Source organism: Lissotriton helveticus, chromosome 3_1 (assembly GCF_964261635.1).
Source record: "Lissotriton helveticus chromosome 3_1, aLisHel1.1, whole genome shotgun sequence".
NCBI lineage: Eukaryota > Metazoa > Chordata > Amphibia > Caudata > Salamandridae > Lissotriton > Lissotriton helveticus.
This window is the reverse complement of record NC_136061.1, coordinates 573894560-573910603: the sequence shown is the minus strand read 5'-3', so window position 1 is coordinate 573910603 and position 16044 is coordinate 573894560. Positions and strand designations below refer to the sequence as shown.

The following is a 16044-nucleotide window of genomic DNA, read 5'->3' as shown; positions in this document are numbered from 1 at the left end:
TGGTTACACCCCTCTCCTTTGACGGGCTTTCCCCAGATCAGGGGCTGGAGTGCCCCTGGAACTGGTTCCAGCCGGCCTATGCACAGTGAGCACTGGGGTGCCACTTGCAGTCACCTTCCTCTAAAGCCCTGCCTAACTAGGATACACAAAATCCTGACTGGGACGGTGCTGGCACCGCCCCTGGCAGGAAACCCTTTGTCCTTGCCTCCTGTGCTGGGAGGACTCCCAGCAGCAGGAGGGCAGACTTGTGTCTCGGTGGCAGCATCCATCTTGTGGAGCTGAGGCTATGTCTGACTTTAACCGGGGTTACAGGTTACATACATGTCGTGTCCCTCTAGAAGGGTGGAATGCTAACCCCGTCGCCAGAATTGGCGAGGGGTTAGTATTCCAATTCGTATGACACCTTACTCGACATGTTTTGATAAAGCGATACCAGAGTTGGCATTTAACCGCGAGGATTATAATGCACTTAAGAGTATATGGTATGCGATATCATGGAAACGGCTAAGGGATGGATCCCTAAAGCCGCAGACAGGCTCAGCTCATGCCAGAGCACTATCTCACACGATTCCAAGCACTCTGCCTTCAGGATTGTCAAGGCCTGCCATAGGAGTGACTGATAGGAGATCTGTGTGCCCATTTAGGTTTAGATATAGGAATACTATATCTACAGCAGAGGGTGAGTACACCACTTTGCCCCAGCTGTCAAGCAGCCAGTTGTGTCTGATTTAGTTAGTCAGCCCAGGGGTGGCATAATACATGCTGCAGCCCCTGGGAGACTTCTGGGTGCACCTCAGCCCTGGGTACAGGGACTTGGTGAGGGCCAAGTGCCAATTCAGTACCTGGGTACAATTTGGAGTAGAGAGAACAGCTAGGCTGTGGGTCTGATTAGCAGGCCCACAGCCAGGGAAAGTCGTAAACCAGTGAAGCAAAAAGCAAAAATCTGGGTGATCATAGGATTGCAGACCCTACTCTCCTACAAGGATGGGGAGGCATCAGCTGGGGACAAGGCCAAGCGTCGTTGGCGTTGTTGCCAGGGACCGTCGAGTAAGGTCGACAGGCGTCAATTTGGATCCAGACCTGGATCCACAGGGGCCCTCCGGTGCAGGGGCCAGAGCTGCCTGTATCGAGGGCCCCCGACTGCGTCCGTTGGGCCCGAAGGAGCCCCAGCGGAGTTAGGCTGCTCAAAAATACGGTGGAGGGCTTGGTAGAACGTATGAAGCTGGGCAGGGGGTGCACCGGCTCCCGGAAACAGGGGCGGGGCAGAATCATCCCTTAACCAGGCACCAGATCCCGTGTTGCGTCAGCCGACCGATGGGGAGAAGGCGAAGAGCGACGTGCTTCTTTGCCTTTTTCTTGTGCTTCGACTTACCCGAGGTGAAGTGGCTCCACGAAGGGTCTCGAGACCAGTAGCGACGCAGAACCGACTGCCGGGCCTTTAAGAGCTTTCGTGACCGCTCCCGCAAAGACTTCAGATTCATGGCCTGCCAGTCGGAGCACGGCTTCGGATCGATGTCGCGCTCAAGACTCCAAAAGCACACGAAGTGCGGGTCCGTCACAGATATCAGTTTGTGACAGACCTTGCAGGGCTTGAAGCTGGTCCGACGATGGAACAATCCTGGCGCACTAGGAGTCGATGACTCAAAAGAAGAAGTCGACAAAAGTCAAACAAATTTCAGTCAAAATGTGGCTAAAGGGGTAAGCTCTCTCCGGATCTGCACTAGGCTGCCGCGGAAAAAGAAAGAACTGACGTCGGCGCTGAGGGGCAGCGTTGAAGTAGGCCCCCATGACGACTGATGCAGAGTCGACTGATGCCACCTTCCGACGCGCAGGGGTACTGCTAAGACAAAAAATTCTCCAGTTCCAGTCTGACGCCTGGGGAAAATTCTAGGGTAAGGAATCTATAACTAACTGTCTCTTTTAGATTTTGCAGTTTATGTGGTGGTATGTCTGTGTAAAAAGAAATACATTGGAAGCATAACATGTGAAATAAAAAAGAGAATTTTGAGGCACATTAGCGCTACAATGAAAAAAGACCACAGTAATGCCATCGCTAAACATATGAAAGAACATCACAATAGCAAAGGGAAATACCTACAGTATTTTCCTATTAAACAAATACCAGATTAAGAGAGGTGGTAACTGGTAAAAACTTCTACAACAGAAAGAATCCCGATATATCCTATCAATGAGAACTCTTACTCGAAAAGGCTTAAACCAGGATGAGGAACTTTACCTGCACCTGTAAAAAACAATAAAAGTCCAGGACAAGGAGAATCCAAATCGATTGACCATAGACTGAGGAAGGCCAACACTGCTCACTAGAGAGCTGAGAATAGAAATATAAAAAAGGCAAAAAATTAGAAAAATGCGGATAAGAATATGGATGAATGATCAACTGACCACAGATTGAAGAAGGACAATATTGCTCACTGGGAAGCAGAGAATAACAACTTGGATGAATGACTTCAACAACCATAACATGTAATGAGTAAATCAAAATAATGGTGAAATTAAAAAAAATAAAAGTAAATGAGGAAAAAAGAAAAAATTCGGCTCACCGGAGGGCAAAAAGAGAAAGCAATTATACCCACATCAAGAATAAAGTATAAACATACATAAAAGACAGTATATATATATATATATATATATATATATATATATATATATATATATATACATATACATACATATATACATACAAACGCACGCACACAATTAATATGTGCTGCGGGGTCAGGAATATTGAGTGCTTATGACTTTGATGAGGATTTCTCTGGAAGTGAATTAGGATTGTAGGTAAGCAATTTATCCTTGCTCATACCCCCGATCCCCCTAAAATAAAGTAGGCACTCAGGCCTATCTTGGACCTCTTTATCTTCATCATCTTCCTATGGAAGGACTGATACAGAATGCTTATGACTTTGATGAGGATTCTCCTGGAAGAGAAAAAGAAAGTGTACCAACCCCAGTCTTTCTCAGGGTTTGGTACTCACTCTATGCCATCTTTTGAAAGCTAGAAGCGGACCTTCTGTAGCAGGATGGACAGATGCTCTTCTGAAATCTGTTGTGGTGTGGGAGGGATATGAGACCTGTAAGAAAGAAAGTGTATGGCATAACTGTTTTAAATGATTTGCAAGACCCATCAGTCAGATGTTGCAGATCGCCAACCTGGTAGGATGGGACTGGCCCTGCCTCCCACGGGATGGGCACATGCCATTAGAGGAAAACTAAAGTGGTTAGTTAGCCTTTATAGCATGGAAGCATGAGTTGGAAGACTGGTGCCCCTACTGCTGGCTTGTACCTTGTCTTTAAGATCTACGTCCACAGCCCCAATAGGACTCGGCTGTCTATTGCAGCACTGGCTAAGAAGGTCGTCTTCCCAATCAGTGATGCAACAGACTGACCTATGGAGTAGCCTCCTAAATTTCCAAAACCAGTGCAGAAATTGTTTGGCAGGGGCAATAAGCCCAAAGCAACGTGCTTTAGCTCTGCAGTGCTTAAAGCGTTCCAAAGCAGAGTCCGCCTTCTCATCAAAGAGGTGAGACCCATCAAAAAAGGCATCAGAGAAGCCTGGAACTCACCAGAGAAACCAGTGAACTTTATCCAGGCATGTCGACAAAGGACTATACTGGAACCAACTGTCCTGCCAAGGCAATCTGTAGTATCGAAAGTTATTTGGCCACTTCCTGCCCATCATGTATTGTCTGCGCCAAGGAGACCCAACGTCCTTCATAAGGGCCATCAAGATCTCGTTGACCATGCCTCAAAGACGTGAGTGCATCTACTGGCACAGGTTGCAGGATTTCTGTTAAAATATTTATCTTAGTTTCAATGGAGGGCCATTGCAACTCTAACACTCTGGCCACCCTCCAAAACACCACTGCAAATGAGGCATTCTCCTTCGTTGATGGCCCACATGGCAAGTCAAGTTCTGTCAGTGTTAAGCCCACTGGCATTTTGTAAATAAAGGTAGAAGTTATTTTCAGAGTATGAAGGGGAGAGTATGACATAACTTCACCATCATCAACATCTTGGGGTGCACATCGTTCTGGTTCAGAGTCCAAACAAAAAAGGCAACGAACCCCCTGCTTATAGCTGTGCTGAGGTAGAGGCACAGGGTAAAAATTAGGTTGAAGGAAAATCAGTAGCACTTTTGTGATTTCATAGTGCGACATTGGTCTAGTGCGGGCCAATATTAGTCTGGGTCCAATTAGGTATCGGCACCAGTGGTGGGATCGGTATCAATCTTGGGGATGGGATGGAAGGCTGTACCGGATTCGGCACAGGGACCGGTAGCAGGATCCAATGGCCACCGATAATTTGACTGGAGGTTCCTGCAATTCCCTCGGCGAGAAGGTGTACCAGAGTGAACCAGAAATGCACTGAATATTTGTAACATGGCTTCTCTGAAGGCTTCAATCTGTTATGAGGTTGATGATGCCCTGGAAAACAAGGGTCATGTCGGTATCTGCTGACCAATGGACTCATTAATTGGCGACCTCAATGGAGTACACCTCACATATTGCTGCCCTTGCATCTTCTCCTTGGAGTCTGAATGGTGGGATGGGGTCAAGTCCTGCTTCCCTTTCATATGCTTGCGTTTGAACTTGGCTCACCAGAGGACTTAAAGCAGAAGAGCAATGGTCACAGGAACATCCCTGTGACCAGGACTAAGCCCAGCCCCATAACTTCGATTGGGAGCGGGTTCTAGACGAACGCTGTGACTTCTTCTGTTTGGCATCAAACAACTTTATCTCCTGGACTCAGATCAACTTTGGATTCATGGGGGCACACTTATCAGATGACTTAGTGTAGTTTACCAAGCTCACACACACATCAGTTACACCCTGTGCAGAACAGTAACCGACATCTGCTTACTGCAGTCACGGCACAGCTTGATACTTGTTATAGGGACATTGTCCCCTAGCACACTGTAAAATTTGAAAGTGGTCCAAGACCCGAGAATTTTGGGGGTGGAGTTACGGATAGCACAGAAAGGAAGAAACTGATGTCAGCACATAGGGGTGAAACATATGCAGCTCTGCTTCGCCACTTTGAGGGTGGTATGCAGATCCGCACGAGTCAGTCTAGCAGTTCCCAGGAGAAGTGCAACAGAACATTTCTAGACTTGGCCTCTGCTAGACAGTTTAAGGTGAGGAATCTGCTAGTAGCCTTCAGAAATAGCCTGTCCCCTCCCTAGAATTGTGGTGACGCCAATGTAAGTCAAGCACACTGGAGGCAAATGACAGAGTGAGGCAAAATAAAGGCATGAAGTTGAGCAGTATGGTGCTCCAGTTCCTTGCAGAGGACCTTCAGTAAAAGAAGAACATTTGTGAAAGAGCTAAAAGTAATGAACCAAAGGGCTAAATGTGAGGAATAATGAAAGACAATGCAGGTGACATCTAAAGAAGAGTTATGCTAAACTAAACTTAGACCACTGTCTCTATGTAGCAGTTGAAAAAAGTGCCTTTCATTCTGATGCTGTTCCGGCTCATCAGTTTTCTAGTGGTCAAAATTAAATGGCCGAGTGTTCTCATCTTCAGCACATTAAAACATCCCATGAAACCTCTGGACTAGAGACTTTCCTGCCACTAGTTTCCAAAAGGAATGGGTTCCCAACCCCCTTGAAGCTCACCAAACACAGCTTTTGTACAGCAGCAGATAAATAAATTGGCACCGAGTCTTCTATGGTGGAAACATCCAGAACTTTGAGACCCATCAGAGGAGTTGATTCATGTGTTAAATGCCAAAGGTATGGTGACTTCATAGCCAGCGGAGAGCTGATTGAAACCCCCACAACACGATTCAGTGAAGGAGTAATGGAGAGCAACATAAAATAGGTGCCATGCCTATAAAGAGTTGCAACACAAATACATTGAATTTCACACAAATTCAGCCCTATTGAAAGAGGAATTGGAAAAGCTTACCTTTAGTAATATGGGGACAGATTAGGGTTTGTCAGATGAATTAAAAGTTGGATCAAGTTTCAACATCAGAGACAGATCCTCATTGCCAGTCCATCCTCAAACCAGAATAGGGCTTGGGTGATGAAGATAACTTCAAGTGTTACTTCTTCTTCCTGTTCCTCTTTTATGAATCACCAAGGTCGTTGTACCCTCTTTGGTGCTGCATCACACAGGTCTACTAGCCTTTTTCAGTTTGGGAGGTGAACAAGGCCTGGAAGACCTTAAGCCACTATAAGGCCCCTAACATTATCCTCTGTTTCAAGTGTAACACTAGATAGCATTCACCAGCAGGAGTAGTGGGCCTCAGAACAGTGGGGTCAGGTCCCAAATATCTGTGTTTTCCCTCATTGCAAGACTTGCGCCTTTTCTTGGGTTATATGTTCAGCAAAAGTGACACAAATCTGGACAAACAAGTTAAAAAAGAGCTGAACACATGTTCTAGCTCCATATTTCTTTTCTAACTTTGTGTAGACCTAACATCCTTTTATCTACAAACATTATGTTCGCTGAGTTACTTTGGTACCAAGACAACATAACTTTAAAACTTTCTAGATTCAGCTGATACCCAAGGCTATTTCCTCAGTTAAAAATTCTGTAAAAAGAAACAATCCTCAAGATGAAACAATTGTATGCCAAGTAGTCTATGGTTGAGGCAATGTGTCATTTTAGGACAATACTAACACTGGCTCTCACTTTGAATGAGAATTTTATGTACACTTCTCGGACCAATATGTGTGTGATGAGGATGGTTAAGAAAAGAAATTCTACAAAAAATATCTTGCTTGAAGAGATTTAACAAAAGCATAATTGTACGACAAGTCTGTACTTACTTGTCACAAAGGTTTGGATCTGTTGACTGACTCAGCTTGTGTAGAATATCTACAATTCCAACATCTCGAAGCTTATCCTGACGTTCTTGTGCACCTGGGAAATACAGAAAAATGCCACTGATGAAACTTTGAGGTGGACAAGTGGCATTCCAATCTAGTTCTATACATTAAATCACAACTTGTACTAGGTTAGTTTTTGCTAAATCCCTCACCCTACCCCACAAATTTGTTTTAGTTGTAGTGAAAGCTTCTCTTGCTAATGTAATATTATTTTACCAGTCTGATTCAGGTGATATTTACTTATGTTTCACAAAACTGACACAGTCCAACAGATAATGTAATATGTATTTTAACTTATTCAAAAAAGTAATTTTGAGGCAAACGAAATCAGAGGCAACAATTTTGTCAATGCAAACCAGAACCTGGAGTACAAAAAGCAAGAGTGCTAAAAAAACAACTAAGTATTTTGCAAGTTTGCTCTCAAACACATGTAAGAAAGTGCCTAGAGGTACCCCATAATGTATATCAAGGGAATTGGGATACTAGTACCAACCAACAGTATTATCCCCCTTGATCCGACAATCATATAAGCTAATAGTAAAGCACAAGTTACTACTTGTGTAATGATATATCTGTAAGAGACATTAGTTAGTATTAGATTCCTTACCTTAGAATATCCCCAGGCGTCAGACTGGATCCGGAAACTTTTGCGTAGCAGTACCCTTGCGCGTCGGTAGGCGTCGTCTGCGGCTCCGCGTCCGTCGTCGGCGCCGTGATGACGTCGTCGGAGTACTTAGACGCCGCCTCCGCGTGCTGACGTCAGTTCTTAGACACAGCTTTTCCGTGCCAGAAACGCAGAGCCATGTCAAAAAACCAACACTGGTGCCATTGAAACTAGGGCCCTGAAAGGGGACAACCCTAACCCTAGATATTGGTTCGCAGAACGGGGAGGATGGGTGGGTCGGTCGGTAAGGAATCTAATACTAACTAATGTCTCTTACAGATATATCGTTACACAAGTAGTAACTTGTGCATCTGAAAGAGACACGTTAGTATTAGATTCCTTACCTTAGAATAGATACCCCAGCAATACCAACCCCGGTGGTGGGTCTGCGAACCAATAATCACACCAGAAAGTCCTGGAGGACGGAACGGCCAAAGAAGCCATCCCTCCGGACTTGGCTGTCCAGGCAGTAGTGTCTTGCAAACGTGTGCAGCGATGCCCACGTAGCTGCCTGACAGATGTCTTGTAAGGGCACACCCCTGCCCAGGGCAGTGGTAGTCGCCGTGGCTCGGGTAGAATGAGCCCGCAATCCAGCCGGGGGCTCCTTCCTAGCCAAGGAGTAGCATGCCTGGAGACACAGGATGATCCACCGGGAGATGGTCCTCTTGTGCACCGCTTTCCCCTTCTTAGCGCCCACATAACCAACAAAGAGTTGGTCATCCACCCGGAACTGGCGTGTGCGATCCAGATAAAATGAGAGCGCACGTTTTGGGTCCAGACGGTGGAGCCGCTCTTCCTCTTTAGAGGGATGCGGTGGCGGGAAGAAAGTTGGCAAGGTGATAGACTGCCCGATGTGAAAGGCCGTGACAACCTTGGGCAGGAAAGAGGGTTTGGTACGAAGCACCACTTTGTCCGGATGGACAGACAGAAAAGGTGGAGTACAAGAAAGAGCCTGGAGCTCACTCACTCTCCTGGCAGAGGTGATGGCAACCAGGAAAGCAGTCTTCAAAGTCAGAAGGCGAAGAGGACAGTTGTGAAGTGGCTCAAAGGGAGCGCACATCAGGAATGTTAAAACCAGGTTCAAGTCCCACTGAGGCATCACAAACGGAACAGGAGGAAACGTGTGAGTGATGCCCTTAAGAAATCTATTTACAATAGGGGACTTGAACAAAGAAGGCTGATCAGGTAGCCTGAGAAAGGCTGAAAGGGCAGAAAGGTAGCCCTTGATAGTGCCCAGAGCAGAGCCCTGCTGGGCAAGAGAAAGAAGGAAGAGAAGAACCTCAGAAAGAGGGGCAAAAAGAGGATCCACAGCCTTTGCTGTGCACCATGCCACAAATCTGTTCCACCTGCAGGCGTATACCGACTTTGTGGAGGGACGCCTGGCTGCCAGAATGATGTTACAGACTTCAGGAGGCAAGTCAAATGGCCTCAACTGTCGCCGCTCAATCTCCAAGCATGGAGGTGGAGACTGGACAGGTTCGGGTGGAGGACCGTCCCCTGCTGCTGCGACAGAAGGTCCTCCTGAAGAGGCAGACGAACCGGGGGATCGAGTGACAGACTGAGTAGCTCTGGATACCAGTACCTTCGAGCCCAGTCCGGAGCCACAAGGATGACTTGGGCCCGGTCGCGCTTGATCTTCTTCAGCACTCTGGGCAGAAGTGATATAGGCGGAAAGGCGTACAACAGACCGCAACTCCACTCGCGACGAAAAGCGTCTCCGAGCGAGTGCCGCCTTGGAAATTCCAAAGCGCAGAACTGATGACATTGCGCGTTCTCTTCGGTGGCGAATAGATCTAACCAAGGATCTCCCCATCGCTGAAAGAGGCCTTGCGCCACGTCCGAGTTCAGACGCCATTCGTGATCCATCATGCACCGACGGCTGAGCTCGTCCGCCCTGGCGTTCAGAGAACCTGCCAGGTGTTGAGCCACCAGGGTCACGCCCTGGCGTTCCAGCCATTGTCAAAGGCGAAGAGCTTCTTGACAAAGGATCCACGACCCCACCACGCCTTGTTTGTTGCAGTACCACATGGCGGTGGTGTTGTCCGTGAACACCTGCACTACACTCCCCCGGACAGAGGGGAGGAATGCTTTCAGTGCCAGACGAATCGCCCTGAGCTCCAACAGGTTGATGTGGAGCCGGGACTCCACCAGAGACCTCTGATCTCCGCCTCTCCCAAGTGGCCTACCCAGCCCTGGAGGGACGCGTCCGTCACAACTACGTGCTCCGGTTGGGGAAGGGAGAGGGATCTGCCGCTGACCCAATCGCGGTCCGTAAGCCACCACTGCAGCTGTCTCGCAGTGCCCTCCGAGATCAGGACGTGGTCGGATAGGTTGCCCTGATGCTGGGCCCACTGAAACTTCAGGTCCCACTGCAGAGCCCGCATCCGCCACCTGGCGTGATGCACCAGTAGGATGCAGGAGGCCATCAGCCCCAGAAGCCGCAGCGTCAACCTGACCGAAACCCGGGATAACGGCTGAAAGATGGGAATCAGAGCCTGAATATCCCGGACCCGCTGTTCGGGCGGATAAACCCGAAACCGCGCCGAGTCCAGAACCGCTCCGATGAAGAGGAGCTTCTGAGAGGGGCACAGGTGTGACTTCGGCACATTGATGGAGAACCCCAGCTGGTGCAGGAGGTCTGCCGTCGTCTGGAGGTGGCTGACGACTGTCTGGGGCGAGCCCGCCTTCAACAACCAGTCGTCGAGGTAGGGGAAGACTGAAACCCCTAACCTGCGCAGATGAGCTGCGACCACCGCCATCACTTTCGTGAACACCCGTGGGGCTCTGGTAAGGCCGAAGGGGAGCACGGTAAATTGAAAGTGCTCGTGGCCCACCATAAACTGCAGGTAGCGCCGGTGGGCAGGCAGGACGGGGATATGAAAATAAGCGTCCTGCAAGTCCAACGCTACCATCCAGTCTCCTGGGTCCAGGGCAGCAAGGACCTGAGCCAGTGTCAACATCTTGAACTTCTCCTTCCGGAGGAAGCCGTTGACGTTCCGTAGGTCCAAGATAGGGCGTAGGCCCCCTTTGCCCTTCTTGGGTACCAGAAAGTAGTGGGAGTAGCAACCACACCCTACTTCTGGCCCAGGAACGCGCTCGATGGCCCCCTTGGCCAAGAGGGCCGTAACTTCCCCCTGCAGAAGTCGCAAGTGATCCCCCGATACACGGTGGTTCTGCGGTGGCATGGCTGGAGGAGTCGCCTCGAAGGGGAGGGAGTAGCCCCTTTGGACGATTTGCAGCAATCACCTGTCCGACGTGACAGTGCGCCAGTGGAGGTGGTGATGGCGAACCCTGCCTCCAACTGGCGTCACATGGGCCTGATAGCACGGACTAGGAGGGTTTTGACGCGGATGCTGCGGGGGAAGGTGTGGACTGACCTCGCCGTTGCCCCCGACCGCCCGGACGGCGGTTCCCACGGCCGCCACCGCGTTGGGTATTGCCCTGCGGTGCGTGGCTGGCGCCGCGTGTGGGCGCACCCCTTCCGTGGCCACGAAAGGAGTGATAGGCAGCCGGTTGCTGGCGTTGGCCCGAAAGGCCAAAGGACTTGGCCGTAGCCCTGGAGTCCTTAAAACGCTCAAGCGCATGGTCTGCCTTGTCGCCAGAGAGGCGACGGCCATCGAACGGCATGTCCATAAGCGTGTTCTGGACATCTGCCGAGAAGTTGGCGGACCTCAGCCAGGCATGACCGCCACCGTCGTAGCCATCGCTCTGCCTAGCGAGTTGGTGGTATCCAGCCCACACCTAATAGAGTATTTGGCTGCATCCCGGCCCTCCACAAGGGCTTGGCCGAGTTTGGCCCGTACCTCCAACGGACACTCTGGCAGCACTTCCGCGACCTTATCCCACACTGAGTGGGTGTAACGTCCCAAGAGGCAGGCGGTGTTGGAAGACCGCAGGCCGAGGCTCAGGGATGAGAAGATCTTCTTCCCATACTGGTCATACCTCTTAGATTCCCGATCCGGCGGGGCCGACTGGAATGCGGTCTGGGAATGGAGGCCTGGATGACCAGGCTCTCGGGGGTGGGGTGGGTGGACAGGAAACATGGGTCGCCCGGGGCTGGGCGGTGGCGTCTGGCCACGTTCCTATCTATGGGCGAACCCGTAGCGGGCCTGGACCAAGTGCCCAAAAGAACGTCCGTCAAGGCCTCATTAAAGGGCAGCAGAGGCTCGGCCGAGCTTGACTGCGGTTTAAGGACCTCAGTGAGGAGGTTAGTCCTCACGGCCGCGACGGGGAGCTCAAGGCCCAAGGCCTTGGCAGCCCTCATCAGCACCACACTATAAGTTGCCCCCTCCTCCGAAGCCACGGTAGGAGGGGAGACAAAACCAGTGTCTGGAGAGGTGTCCAGGCCACTGGCCTCCCCAAGGTCTCCTGTCCAGTCCTCATGAGACTGACACTCTCTGGTCAGAGGGTCCTCAGACCCCTCCCAGTCCTCCTCCTCACCCATCTCCTGAAATTCAGGGTTCTCAATTAATGGGGCCTGTTCATAAAAGTGAAATTCACCAAACGACGTCTGGAGCGGCGCCTGAACAGGAATGGGGACAGGACCGGGGCCGCCGCCGCCCGGAGGCGACACCTGAGGGTCCGACGCCGGGGAGGCCGTCAGATCCACCGGCGAGGAACCAGATCCCGAAGGGGGGCCAGCGGCGTCCTGCGGCGCCGGGCCCGAAGGCGCCGGCGGCGTCGGAACAACTGGACCCCTCGGCGCCGGGCCCGAAGGCGCCGGCGGCGTCGGGATAACGGGGACCTGCGGCACCGGGCCCGAAGGCGCCGGTGGCGTCGGGGCCGAAGCACCCGACGGCGTCGGGGCCGGAGCCGCCGACCCGCTAGGACTCCCAGACGGGTCCGCTGGGCCCGGAGGCGCCGCGGAGCCCGTCGGAGGAGAGAGTTTCCTCATGGCCATGAGGAAGCGCTCGATCTCCTCCTGCGACGTGTTCAGCCCAGGGACCGGAGGGTGTGGAGCCGAACGCGGCGCCCGCGACTCCGACGGAGCCGCGTGGGTGGTGTCACCCGAACCCCCGGCCGCATCGTGCGAGCGTCGGGGGGAGTCCGAGGAGCGATGACGCCGCTTGGACTTCTTGTGCCTCTTACCTGACGACTTCGACCCGGAAGAGTGAGGCCTACTATCGGAGCTGTGGTGGCTCCGGGCCCGCGACCTGTCCCTCGACCTCCCGTAGGATCGGGACATCTCACGGCGCGGGACCGACTGTCGGAGTTCGAGGCGCCTACGGGACCGCTCCCGCCTGGCTTTCGAAGAGAGGGCCCGACAGTCGGAGCAGGCCTTGTCGTCGTGGTCGACGCCCAAGCACGACAAACAGACGCGGTGAGGATCCGTGACCGACATTAGCCGGTCGCAATCGTCACAATGCTTGAAGCCGGGCATCCCTAAGGCACCGAATCGGAGTCGAGAGACTTCGAAACAGGATCAAAAGGATCAAAAAGTTAGTCAAAAATTGACCAGGGAACTGCTTTTTCCAGATCTGCGCTTGCTGGCGCGGAAAAAAGAAGAACTGACGTCAGCACGTGGAGGCGGCGTCTAAGTACTCCGACGACGTCATCACGGCGCCCACAACGCCGACGACGGACGCGGAGCCGCAGACGACGCCTACAGACGCGCAAGGGTACTGCTACGCAAAAGTTTCCAGATCCAGTCTGACGCCTGGGGATATTCTAAGGTAAGGAATCTAATACTAACGTGTCTCTTTCAGATATGTAAATTACCAATTGCTGCACAACTATACTATTGTACAAAATGACATTTTATTACACAAAAGCAAATTACAATAATGACAATTTGTAAAATACACAATCACATCAAATATGCAAAAACACAATTCATATAATCACCTGAATAAAAATGACATGGATGATACTTAAAATGATATCTAACACATATTAATTATTACCTGCATAATTAAAACAGACAGAACGACATTGTAAGACATAAAAATGAGGTTTCCATTGATAACAAGCACAGACTAAGGACTGGAGCTGGTAAGAATCCCTGCCGGCATTTAATCACACCCAAGCTTCATTGGAGGTCAGAGTGTCTTTTATTTTTCCTCTTAGTGGCACAGGGTAGCTGTTTCAGGCTAGACGCCTGATGGGCTTTTAATCACTCAGCACACAACTTCAAAATCTTTAAGTTTCGAGCCAGGGACAGGATTCACCTAAGCCGTTCTAGGAGCACAGAGCAGATGGGGCCAGTGGTTCAGGACAAATGTTGGTCTTTTCTTCTGGGAAGGAGATCAAAGAGACACCCGCCTTACAGGGATGGCACCCAATGGCACCTGAGGGCTGGTGCATGGCTAGACAAAACTAAAACAAAAGTCAATCTACCCGTTCAGAGACAAAAGCGCTATGGTCAATGATTTAGCCCCATCCTGGTTTATCCAAGGGCATTTCAGGAGCACAAGAGGAGGTTGGCTCCAAATCCACCATACTAATAGAGGCCTATACACTTCCCATTGCCTATTACAGCTCATGAACAGGAAAACATAGGGAGGACATAAACAAGGAGGTGCAGAAGGGGACATTCCGACTTCCCTCAGTTGATGAGTTTGTGAACCTCATTGATGCTTCACAGCAGAGGTCAGTCTCTAAAACGTTGGTGCCCGATGGCAGGTAAATTCTGATACTGGCCACCAAATGCAGTCTGAACCCCTGATGGGGGAAGAATGAAGGACTTCTTGACCTGTGGAACCCCTGGGAGTTTCGCAAAGTCTCAGGTAAGGCGAAGGCCAGAGCAATCAGGACCTTCCTTCCATCTGATGCCTTTGGGAGACTTACACAAGCAATTTGGGAAAATGCACACAAGGCCTCTGGGGTTGTTCTAGGAGGAGGATTATCCTGGGAATACCAGCAGAGAGGAGAACGGTCCCGGGGACAGTAAAACCTTGATGACGGGGTAAAGTCAGGAGATCCTGACCAAGAGAAGACTCAGGCTAGGAACTCCGTCTAACAGCCCTTGGAGACCAGTAGGCGGACCCAAACAGCCTAGGACAGATTACAAACATGGGAGGGTGCCAACAGGGTAAACAAGCTGCATGGTACATTAGCCAAGAGGATATATAGATCATCAGAGGCCGGCGGCGTGGACACTGGCAGTGAAGGTGGCCCAGAAGGAGGACAGTAGAATACTGGATACAGAGGTAAGAGGTTGCCCTAAAACTGAATGCCCAAGGCCATTCCTAGAAGGTAGGGCGACCCTGATCCCGAGATCCATTGAAAAATGGCCCTGTTCATAACGAAGTCCATCAGGACCCTAAAAGGAAATGGGAGCTCCTGGAGAGCATTCCAGGAAGCCAGGCTGGCAACGTGTTTTCTCTAGACATTTTTTCAGATTGAGTTTAAAGGTGAGTCTGTTTGCTTGGAAACCTGAACTGCGCTCTTCCCATACAGACAACGATCGATCTCTCCCCGAAATGGGGTGAGCTGGCTACCACTGAGGTTAGCCCAGGCCAGATGGAAGACTGTTTGGGGACCGCTTTATTAAAGACTTAAGTAGGTTTGTGACCATTTTCTTATTTTTGGGACAAGGCCCAATAATTAATGAGAAGGTTTTTTCTGGACAGAAGATTTTTGCCAGGGCCAGCAGAGGCAGGTTGGGCTCCACTAACCTTCCTTACTCCCCAGCCTCCCAGAGATAGCCGGGTAGAAAGCCATTCCAGTGCAAGACTAGACATGATTCAGATAGTTCTTTTCAACCAGAGGTGCAGGTAGAGGGTACGGCACAGTGTAATGTTCCAATGCTCAACAAACGCACAAGGCGGGCTCTCCGGTAAGGATGACCTTTTCTCCCCATTCGAATGGAGGGAGGCAACGGTGATGCGTGGATTCTAGAGACTGTTCATGTTTTCAAATAGAGTTCTACAGAACCCGAAAGCAAAGGAGAATGCCCAGTACTCATTCCTTCTCTGAAGCAGTTATTTATCAAGAAGTAGAATCTTTACTGGACAAGGGAGCAATAGTATCAATCGGTTTACACCAAAAGGGTTCTTTGAAAACATTTTCCTGGTCAAAAAGGAAGAAATTATATCAACCAGTGATGAACTTAAAAGAATGCTTTGATTTGCTGAAATGTCGCCACTTCAAAATGGAAAGGTGATGCATCTTTTCAGAGATATACTACTACCAATCGACTGGATGATAAGGCTAGATCTGAAGGACGCATACCTCATAATTCCGGTTTTGACACCCACAGGAGATTCCTCCTGTCCAAGTGGAGACAAAAGATGCATAAGTTTGTGGCACTAACTTTCAGACTTTCGTTTGCTACATGGTGGTTCATGAAAGTGCTGAGGCCAATCAAGGAAGCTTTGTGGTCCAGGGGTATCAGATAAATAGTATACCTAGATGCCATTACTGATGAATCAAGAAGTTGTGCAATTGTGGATGGACCTCTCGACAACATTGTCCCAAATCCAGGCATTGGGATTCATAATCTATACACAGAAATCTGAATTCAAACCTTCTCACACTATGGCCTTCCTAGGGTTTAAAGATCTGGTCCAACAAACAGTGA

At 50.1% G+C, this 16044-nt stretch overlaps 1 protein-coding gene across 9 annotated transcripts in view; it reads right to left on the bottom strand.

The window, feature by feature from the left end:
* The window catches only part of ARMC8 (armadillo repeat containing 8), an 831002-nt gene that overhangs the window by 87589 nt on the left and 727369 nt on the right, over window positions 1-16044 (bottom strand). For 7 of the 9 annotated variants that reach the window (XM_078680526.1, XM_078680529.1, XM_078680530.1 and 4 more), the window contains exon 21: window positions 6800-6893. In XM_078680526.1, coding sequence (XP_078536652.1) covers window positions 6800-6893 — 94 coding nt within the window. Of the gene's footprint in view, window positions 1-6795; window positions 6894-16044 lie in introns of those variants that run through there. The other 2 variants (XM_078680525.1, XM_078680528.1) reach the window with 1 other exon arrangement.